The sequence below is a fragment of the Leucoraja erinacea genome, unplaced genomic scaffold (genome assembly GCF_028641065.1).
Source record: "Leucoraja erinacea ecotype New England unplaced genomic scaffold, Leri_hhj_1 Leri_684S, whole genome shotgun sequence".
NCBI classification, from domain to species: domain Eukaryota; kingdom Metazoa; phylum Chordata; class Chondrichthyes; order Rajiformes; family Rajidae; genus Leucoraja; species Leucoraja erinaceus.
This window is the reverse complement of record NW_026576602.1, coordinates 72501-83083: the sequence shown is the minus strand read 5'-3', so window position 1 is coordinate 83083 and position 10583 is coordinate 72501. Positions and strand designations below refer to the sequence as shown.

The window sequence follows — 10583 nt, the reverse complement described above, 5'->3', positions numbered from 1 at the left end:
CAGCCAGCACCGACAATCATGCGAGTCCTCAATCAATAAACCCGTGTGCCTTCTCCCATATCCCTTGATCCACTAGCCTCTAGAGCTCTAGCTTAACTCGCTCTAAAATCCAATCCAGTGACTTGGCCTCCAAGCCCTTCTGTGGCAGGGAATTCCACAAATTCACAACTGTCTGGGTGAAAAAGTTTTTTCTCACTCCAGTCTTAAATGGCATCCCCTTTATTCTAAAGACTGTGTTGTGTGGACACTGGTTCTGACTCGCCAAACATTGGGAAACATTTCCTTACTGCATCTAGCTTGTCCCAGTCCTTTTGTAATGTTTATTGGTATTTTCTATAAGATCACCACTCCCCCCTCATCCTTACTAAAACTCCATTGAATACAAGCCTAGTCTTTTCAATCTTTCCTCTGTATGACAGTTACCACCCCCCCAGCTGCCCCCCTACCGTGGGTTGGATAGGTATCTTAGAGGTGGTAAAGACCCCTTCGGGCCACAACTATCCCCATGCTGACCAAACAGGACCCATCTACACTACTCCCACAGGTGCCTAACGTTGGCCCGCTGGAGTTACCCCAGCAACTTTTTCTCCATACCTCCTCTATAGACTGTGGCAAAACAATTCCACAGAGTTCACCGCCTTAAAGAAATTCCTCCTCATCGTCCTAAAGGAACGTCCTTTAATCCTGATGCTGTGCCCTCTGGTCCTACTCCAGACTCTCCCACTAGTGGAAACATCCTCTCCACATCCACCCTATCCAGGCCTTTCACTATCCTGTAAGTTGAAAGGACGGTCCCCCACCATCATTCTTCTAAACTCCAGAAGTACAGGCCCAGCTGCACGGACAAACGCTTATCGTACGTTAAACCACTCGTTCACAGATGTGGGCCGTTGTGGCTAAAGGGATCAGGGGGTATGGAGAGAAGGCACCCAGGTACAGATTCAGATTCAATTTCAATTGTCATTGTCAGTGTACAGTACAGAAGACAACAAAATGCATTTAGGGCATCTCCCTTGAAGAAGCGAAACCCATAGCAAATGATTTGAATAAATAATAATAAGTGTCCGGGGGAGGGTGGTGATTGGCAGTCACCGAGGTACGTTTTTGAGTAGAGTGACAGCCGCCGGGAAGAAGCTGTTCCTCGACCTGCTGGTTCGGCAACGGAGAGACATGTAGCGTCTCCCGGATGGTAGGAGGGTAAACAGTCCATGGTTGGGGTGAGAGCAGTCCTTGGCGATGCTGAGCGCCCTCCGCAGACAACGCTTATACAACAGGATACTGAGTTGGATGATCGGCCTTGATCATATTGAATGGTGGTGCAGGCTCGAAGGGCCCGAATGGCCTCTAACCTCCTGCACCCTATTTTCCTATGTTTCTATTCCTGGGATCGTTCTTGTAAACCTCCTCTGGACCCTCTTCCAGAAGCCGGCAACATCCTTCCTCAGATATGGTGACCAATATTGCTCTCATAGTATTCCAAATGCAGCCTGACCAGCACGCTTATAAGAGCATCTGCATTACATCCCTGTGTTTTGTATACAAACCCTCTTGAAATAAATGCTCGCATTGAGTTTGCCTTCTTCTCTACCGATCCGATTAAATTGCAGATTACATTTTTGGGAATCCCGCACTGCCAAATCCCTTTGCCCCTCCGATTTCTGAATTCTCTCCCCATTTAATAAAACCGTGCATAGTCCTTGAAAGGTGGAATCTCATATAGATAAGGGGGTAAAGAAAGCTTTTGGTATGCTAGCCTTTATAAATCAGAGCAATTGAGTATAGAAGCGGGATTGTAATGTTAAAATTGTACAAGGCATTGGTGAGGCCAATTCTGGAGTATGGTGTACAATTTTGGTCGCCTAATTATAGGAAGGATGTCAACAAAATAGAGAGAGTACAGAGGAGATTTACTAGAATGTTGCCTGGGTTTCAGCAACTAAGTTACAGAGATAGGTTGAACAAGTTAGGTCTTTATTCTTTGGTGCGCAGAAGGTTAAGGGGGGACTTGATAGAGGTCTTTAAAATGATGAGAGGATAGACAGAGTTGATGTGGACAAGCTTTTCCCTTTGAGAATAGGGAAGATTCAAACAAGGGGGAGGACATGACTTCAGAATTAATGGACAGAAGTTTAGGGGTAACATGAGGGGGAACTTCTTTACTCGGAGAGTGGTAGCGGTGTGGAATGAGCTTCCAGTGGAAGTGGTGGGGGCAGGTTCGTTGGTATCATTTAAAAATAAATTGGATAGGCATATGGATGAGAAGGGAATGGAGGGTTATGGTCTGAGTGCAGGCAGGTGGGACTAAGGGAAAAAAAGTTGTTTGGCACGGACTTGTAGGGCCGAGATGGCCTGTTTCCGTGCTGTAATTGTTATATGGTTATATAGATCATCATCTATATCTTTCGTATCCCTGTCCCCTGACTCTCAATCTGAGGAAGGGTCTCTGCGGGCTGAGTGACTCCAGCTTTGGGGGCTAGGGTTCGGGTTGGAACATTCTGCAGTCAGCGTGCAAATTGTCACCATCTTGGAAGCGAAACACTGCTCGTTAATTCCTCTTGCCAACCTTTCTCCTGTGTCCGGCAACTTTCCAGATCAAGACCTTCGGGGAGGCGTGTGTCATGGTTCGGGAGCCCAGCTTGGAGTTGGTCAGTTATTTGAAGGTGGCCAATTATTCCCACCCTGTTGTTCGTTACGTCATCTGTATCCTTGTCACTGAGATCTTAAAATCTAGTTTGTATGTTACAATACTTACCTTCAGAAGCGCTGAATTTCAGGTCATCCAAGTAAGATTGTTTCATATTTGTTTCACAATGCTTCAATCTATAATAACTGAAAATTTCTTTCAGTTCTCTTAATTTTTAAGAAAGTTATGGGCTTTTGACTGTCCTCGATCACAGCTTTTGTGTTAAGTCAATGGAAAAGCAATAGGGAACAAGATGCTAATTTCCGAGTATGAAAATGGCCATAACCTTTTTAATACTGAAGATATGAAAGTGAATTAGGTGTCAAATTAAAGTTCTTTTTATGCTTTATCTGATGGGATAAATTGCAGACTTGATTTTTTTGAAACTCAAAAGTTTGTAACATTGTTAAGTCTAGTTTAGCTTTAGAGGTATAAGCCCTCGCAAACTCCAAAGAGGTTAATTGGTTTGGTATAAGTGTGTGTGTGTGTGTGTGTGTGTGTGTGTGTGTGTGTGTGTGTGTGTGTGTGTGTGTGTGTGTGTGTGTGTGTGTGTGTGTGTGTGTATGGTAGTGTTAGTGTACGGGGATCGCTGGCCGGCGGGGACAAGATGGGCCGAAGGAAAGCTCCTACAGCGAGCAAGATCGACCAAGACGTAGTACGGTCATGGGCAGATTCGTGGGGTAATTTTCGGCCCCATTCCCGTAACCGGCTTCCGTCTCCGCACCAAAGATCCCGTCGATCTCCGCAAAGATCCTAGAGCGGAGACGGAAGCCGGTTACGGAAACATCCTCGTAAAAATAAAACATCTTTGGGGAAACATCTTCTCATCATTTTCAGAATTAAAATTTATTAACACAAACTGTTCCCCCGCAACGTTGATTACACTGCGGGTCGGGTTACTAAAATGGCCGACGTTCCGCTCCGTTGCGTACTACACGTCAGCCCCATTGCGTTTGGCAGGAGTGGTCTATCTTGCTCTGCTATAGGATCTTTGGGCCGAAGGGCATTTTTTCTGCGCTGTGTCTCTAAACCAACGTTAAAAAGACCTGGCCTCCACCGCCGTCCGTGGCAATGAGCTCCTCTGGTAACCGCCATCTTCTCCTTGACACCGGCTTCCGCAGATGGTGAGAAGGGCAGTGGGAAGACGCTGACTCTGTGCCACGTTGTTCAGTATTGTGCCCGCAGGGCATGGTTAATCCTCCATGTACCTGACGGTGAGTATATACTCTCCCCCCACACACACACACACACACCAACACAGCACCAACACCACACACCCCAACACAGCACCCACACACACACACCAACACAGCACCCACACCACACACCCCCAACCCCCCCCACCCCCCCTCCCCGCACAAACCCACGCCACGTGGGAGGGGAACACGGAGAGGGGGAAGGGGGGGGGGGGTGAGGAAAGCAGGACTAGGTGGGGGGGGGGGGTGGGGGTGGGTCGGATGCGGATGGGGAGGGGAGGGGGAAATAGTTCACAGTTTAAAGGATAGGGGGAAATCTTTTAGGACTGAGATGAGGAAAAACATTTTCACCCAGATAGCTGTGAATCTGTGGAATTCTCTGCACAGAAGGTAGTTGAGGCCACACACAGTTCATTGGCTATATTTAAGAGGGAGTTAGATGTGGCCCTTGTGGCTAAGGGGGTCAGAGGGGAGGGAGAGGAGGCAGGTACGGGATTACTGAGTTGGATGATCAGCCATGATCATATTGAATGGCGGTGCAGGCTCGAAGGGCCAAATGGCCTCTACTCCTGCACCTATTTTCTATGTTTCTATGTAATAGAGTGGGGGGGTGGGAGAATGGGAGATGGGGGGGCGAACGTGGAGGGAAGGTGTGTATGGGGCAGGCAGGGGGGTGGGTGTGGTGGTGGTGTGTGTGGGTTGGGGGGTGGGTGCTGGTTGGGGTGGGTGCTGGGGGGTGGTGGGTGGGTGGTGGGGTGGGTGGGTGTGTGGTGGGTGGGTGGGTGGGCTGTTTGCTGTGTGGTTGTGGGGTGTGGTGGGGTGTTGGTGGGTGGGTTGGGTGGGTGGGTGTTTGGGTGGGTGGGTGCTGGGTGGGTGGGTGCTTTGGGGTGGGTGCTTTGTGGGTGGTGTGTGTGGGTGTGTGTGGGTGGGTGTGGGTTGGTGGTGTGTGTGGGTGTGTGGGTGCTGGGTGGGTGGGTGCTGGGTGGTGGTGTGGGTGGGTGCTGGTGGTTGGGTGGTGTCTGGGTGGGGGGTGTGTTGTTGGTTTGTGGGTGGTGCTGGGTGGTGGGGGTGCTGTGGTGTGGTTGGTTTGGGGGTTGGTGGTGGTGGGGCTGGGTGGGTGGGGGCTGTGTTGGGTGTGGTGGGGGGTGTGTGGGTGGGTGGGTGTGTGGGTGGGTGGGTGCCTGGTGGTGTGTGTGGGTGGGTGTTGGTGTTGGTGGGTGGGTGGTTGGTGGGTGGGTTTGGTTGAGGGTGTGGTGGGTGTGTGCTGGGTGGGTGGGTGTTGGGTGGGTGGTGTGCTGGTGGGTGTTGGGTGGGTGGGTGTTGGGTGCTGGGTGGGTGGGTGGGTGGGTTTGTGTGGTGTGTGCCTGGGTGTCTTGTGTGTGGGTTTGGTGGGGTGTGTGTGTTGTGTTGTGTGTGTGGTGTGCTGCTGGTGTGTGGGGTGGGTGTGGTGTGGGTGGGTGCTGTGGGGGGTGTGTCGTGGGTGTGGTGTGGTGGTTGGTGTGGTTGGGTGCTGGGTGGGTGGGTGCTGGGTTGTGTGGGTGGTGTGGTTGGGGTGTGGGTGGGTGGTGTGTGGGGTGCGTGTGGGTGGGTGCTGGGTGGGTGGGTGTGGTGGTGTGCTGTGGGTTGTGGTGGGTGGGGGGTGGTGGTGTGGGTGGTGTGCTTTTTGTGGTGTGTGGGTGGGTGGGGGTGGGTGTGGGTGGGTGGGTTGGGTGTTGTGGTTGGGTGTGTGGTGGTTGGTGGGTGCTGGGGGTGGTGGGTGGGGGGGGTGTGGGTGGCTGTGGGTGTGTGTGTTGTGGTTGTGGTTGGTTGGGTTGGGGTTGGTGGTGGTTGGGTGCTGGGTGGGTGATGTTGGTGTTGTGGTGTGTGGTGTGGTGTGTGGGTGGGTGTGTGGGTGTGGTGTGTGTGCTGGGTGTGTTGTGTGGGGTGGGGGTTGGTGTGTTGTGTGTGTGGTTGTGGTGGTGCTGTGGGTGGTGTGGGTGTGTGTGGTGTGGGTTGTGGGGTGGGGGTGTTTGTGTGTGTGGTGTGTGTTGCTGGGGTGGGTGGGTGCTGGGTGTGGTGGGTGCTGGGTGGGTGGGTGTGTGTGGGTGGGTGTGTGGTGGGTGGGTGGGTGGGTTTGGGTGGGTGGGTGCTGTGTGGGTGGGTGGGTGCTGGGTGTGTTTTGGTGGTGGTTTGTGGTGGTGTGGGTGGGTGGGTGGGTGGGTTGTGCGTGGGGGGGTGTGGGTGTGTGGGTGCTGGGGTGGGTGGGTGTGGGTGGTGGGTTTGGGTGTGTGTGTGTGGGGGTGGGGCTTGGTGTGGGTGCCTGGGTGGGGGTGGGCCCTGGTGTGTGCTGGGGTGGGGTGGGTGGGTGGGTGTGTTGGGTGGGGTGGGTGCTGGGTGGGTGGGCTGTGGTGGTTGGGTGGGTGGGTGCTGGCTGGGGGTGGGTTGTGTTGGTGCTGGGGTGGGTGGTGTGTGGGTGGCTGGTTGGGGTGGGTGGGTGCTGGGTGGGTGTTGGGTGCTGGGTGGGTGGGTGGGGTTGGGTTGGGTGGGTGCTGGGTGGGTGGGTGGGCTCTGGGTGGGTGGGTCATTGCTGGGTGGGTGGGTGGCTCTGGGTGGGTGGGTGGGTGCTGGGTGGGTGGGTGCCCTGGGTGGGTGGGCTCTGGGTGGGTGGGTGGATGCTGGGGTTGGGTGGGGTGGGCTCTGGGTGGGTGGGCGCTGAGCAAGAGAGTCAAGAGTCAATTTAATTGTCATTTGGACCCCTGGAGGTCCAAACGAAATGCCGTTTCTGCAGCCATACATTACACACAAATAGACCCCAGACACGACATAATTACATTTTACATAAACATGTAATGTTAAAATTGTACAAGGCATTGGTGAGACCAAATCTGGAGTATGGGGTACAATTTTGGTCGCCAAATTATAGGAAGGATGTCAACAAAATAGAGAGAGTACAGAGGAGATTTACTAGAATGTTGCCTGGGTTTCAACAACTAAGTTACAGAGATAGGTTGAATAAGTTTAGGTCTTTATTCTCTGGAGCGCAGAAGGTTAAGGGGGGACCTGATAGAGGTCTTTAAAATGATGAGAGGGATAGACAGAGTTGATGTGGACAAGCTTTTCCCTTTGAGAATAGGGAAGATTCAAACAAGAGGACATGACTTCAGAATTAAGGGACAGAAGTTTAGGGGTAATATGAGGGGGAACTTCTTTACGCAGAGAGTGGTGGCTGTGTGGAATGAGCTTCCAGTGGAAGTGGTGGAGGCAGGTTCATTGGTATCATTTAAAAATAAATTGGATAGGCATATGGATGGGAAGGGAATGGAGCGTTATGGTATGAGTGCAGGCAGGTGGGACTAAGGGGAAAAAAATTTGTTCGGCATGGACTTGTAGGGCCGAGATGGCCTGTTTCCGTGCTGTAATTGTTATATGGTTATAAACATCCATCACATAGCTGTGATGGAAGGCCAAAAAAAACTGTGTGTACCACCCACCTTGTCGTGCCTTGCCCCCCTGCAGCTTACCTGTGGGTGAAACACTGCTCCGAGCTGCTGCCGTCCACATACAACCCCGCTCGCCTGGACCAGCCCCTCCAGGCATCCACCTGGCTCAAAAACCTCCGCATCACCAACGAACCGTACCTGGCTCAGGTGAGCGGCACTCAGCAACGTGGGAGAGGGGGGGGGGTAACATGGTCGGGAACCTCCAGGGATATCTGTGCCAAGCAGTGGCCATCCCCCAACATGGGACTCACACTCTCCCCGTGGAATCCCCTTGCGCGGATTTTCCCGGCCACTTGCCTGCTCTCATCAATAGTCGCTGAAAATGTCCAGCATGTTGGAAATCCAGTGGTGACCAGAAAAGGGTACGACTCTTTGGGCGACTACACACAGGAGTCACCCCCTCATCCTCCTGCGCTCCATGCAATACAGACCCATCCTGCTCAACCTCTCCCTGTAGCTCACACACTCTAGTCCCGGCAACAACCTCGGAAATAGAAACAATAGGTGCATGAGGAGGCCATTCGGCCCTTCGAGCCAGCACCAGCACCGCCATTCATTGTGATCACGGCTGATCGTCCCCAATCAATAACCCGTGCCTGCCTTCTCCCCATATCCCTTGACTCCACCAGCCCCTAGAGCTCTATCTAACTCTCTCTTAAACCCATCCAGTGACTTGGCCTCCACTGTGCCCTCTGTGGCAGGGAATTCCACAAACTCACAACTCTCTGGGTGAAAACGTTTTTTTTCTCACCTCAGTCTTAAATGGCCCTCCCCTTTATTCTAAGACTGTGTGTGTGGCCCTGGTTCTGGACTGGCCCAGCCCAACATTGGGAACATTTTTCCTGCATCTAGCTTAGTCCACAGTCCTTTTATAATTTTGTACGTTTCTGTAAGATCTTTTCTGAACCCTTTCGAGCTTGACGACATCTTTCCCGCGGTGTAAATGCGATGTCCTCTCTTGTGGCGTTGTACGCTCTGGGGGTTTAGCGACCACACTTAGAGCTCTCTCTCTGTCTGTTTGTGTTGGCCGCAGCTGAAGACACAGCAGAGGTACGTGTGGACCAAGAGGGAGTCCACTGACGAAGGGAGACCCCTGGGTGAACTGGTCGACCAGGTGAGTGAACATCCTCCCACTACCTCAGCCTTCCAGAAGGCTTTCGACAAGGTCCCACATAAGAGATTAGTATACAAACTTAAAGCACACGGCATTGGGGGTTCAGTATTGATGTGGATAGAGAACTGGCTGGCAAACAGGAAGCAAAGAGTAGGAGTAAACGGGTCCTTTTCACAATGGCAGGCAGTGACTAGTGGGGTACCGCAAGGCTCAGTGCTGGGACCCCAACTATTTACAATATATATTAATGATCTGGACGAGGGAATTGAAGGCAACATCTCCAAGTTTGCGGATAACACGAAGCTGGGGGGCAGTGTTAGCTGTGAGGAGGCTGCTAGGAGGCTGCAAGGTGACTTGGATAGGCTGGGTGAGTGGGCAAATGTATGGCAGATGCAGTATAATGTGGATAAATGTGAGGTTATCCACTTTGGTGGCAAAAACAGGAAAGTAGACTATTATCTGAATGGTGGCCGATTAGGAAAAGGGGAGATGCAACGAGACCTGGGTGTCATGGTACACCAGTCATTGAAAGTAGGCATGCAGGATTTGAGTTTAGGAGCAGGGAGGTTCTACTGCAGTTGTACAGGGTCTTGGTGAGACCACACCTGGATGTATTGCGTACAGTTTTGGTCTCCTAATCTGAGGGAAGGACATTCTTGCCATAGAGGGAGTACAGAGAAGGTTCACCAGACCGATTCCTGGGATGTCAGGACTTTCATATGAAGAAAGACTGGATAGACTCGGCTTGTACTCGCTGGAATTTAGAAGATTGAGGGGGGATCTTATAGAAACTTACAAAATTCTTAGGGGGTTGGACAGGCTAGATGCAGGAAGATTGTTCCCGATGTTGGGGAAGTCCAGGACAAGGGTCACAGCTTAAGGATAAGGGGGAAATCTTTTAGGACTGAGATGAGAAAAACATTTTTTTTTCACACACAGAGAGTGGTGAATCTGTGGAATTCCCTGCCACAGAAGATAGTTGAGGCCACACAGTTCATTGGCTATATTTAAGAGGGAGTTAGATGTGGCCCTTGTGGCTAAGGGGATCAGGGGGTATGGAGAGAAGGCAGGTACGGGATACTGAGTTGGATGATCAGCCATGATCATATTGAATGGCGGTGCAGGCTCGAAGGGGCCGAATGGCCTATTGTCTATGTTTTATACAAACTACCCTTCCCGCTGAGTTGCTGCAGTATTTTGTGTCTTGTTTGGGGAGGGAGGGGTGGGGGCCGAGTCTGACATGAGCCTGGGCCCATATTTACCCCCCCCTCCCCCCCCTCTCTCTCCCTACAGGGCATCGCGCGGGTGAAGAGTGCAAGTGATGTAGTGGGCGCGCTGTTCAAGGAGCTGAAGGCGCAGTGTCGACCAGACACCTACCGCCTCCTGGTGGCTGTCGACGGTGTCAACGCGCTCTGGGGGCCCACCACCATGAAGAGGGAGGACAAGAGTGAGGTACTGGAAGCTCCTCCTCCTCCCACCAACCCCCCCCCCCCCCCCCCCCACCGTAAGGTAGTTGAGGCCAGTTCATTGCCTATTGAGGGGGGGATCTTAGAAACATAGAAATTAGGTGCAGGAGTAGGCCATTCGGCTCTTCGATCTTATAGAAACTTATAGAAGGTTCACCAGACTGATTCCAGGGATGGCAGGACTTTCATGTGAAGAAAGACTGGATAGACTCGGCTTGTACTCGCTAGAATTTAGAAGATTGAGGGGGGATCTTATAGAAACTTACAAAATTCTTAAGGGATTGGACAGGCCAGATGCAGGAAGATTGTTCCCGATGTTGGGGAAGTCCAGAACAAGGGGCCACACACACACACAGTTTAAGGATAAGGGGGAAATCTTTTAGGACCGAGATGAGAAAAACATTTTTTTTCACACACACACACACAGAGTGGTGAATCTGTGGAACTCTCTGCCACAGAAGGTAGTTGAGGCCACACAGTTCATTGGCTATATTTAAGAGGGAGTTAGATGTAGCCCTTGTGGCTAAAGGGATGGAGAGAAGGCAGGGATGGGATACTGAGTTGGATGATCAGCCATGATCATAACGAATGGCGGTGCTGGCTCGAAGGGCCGAATGGCCTCTACTCCTGCACCTATTGTCTATG

General features: G+C 51.9%; 1 protein-coding gene across 1 annotated transcript in view; it reads left to right on the top strand.

Annotated features, from left to right (window-relative positions):
• Window positions 1–2554: 2554 nt before the first annotated feature.
• The window catches only part of LOC129694480 (28S ribosomal protein S29, mitochondrial-like), a 12598-nt gene continuing 4569 nt past the window's right edge, over window positions 2555–10583 (top strand). The window contains exons 1-5 of the mRNA XM_055631196.1: window positions 2555–2700; window positions 3805–3897; window positions 7375–7505; window positions 8392–8472; window positions 9766–9924. Of these exons, the coding sequence (XP_055487171.1) occupies window positions 2619–2700; window positions 3805–3897; window positions 7375–7505; window positions 8392–8472; window positions 9766–9924 (546 nt within the window). The 5' untranslated portion in view covers window positions 2555–2618. The remainder of the gene's footprint in view (window positions 2701–3804; window positions 3898–7374; window positions 7506–8391; window positions 8473–9765; window positions 9925–10583) is intronic.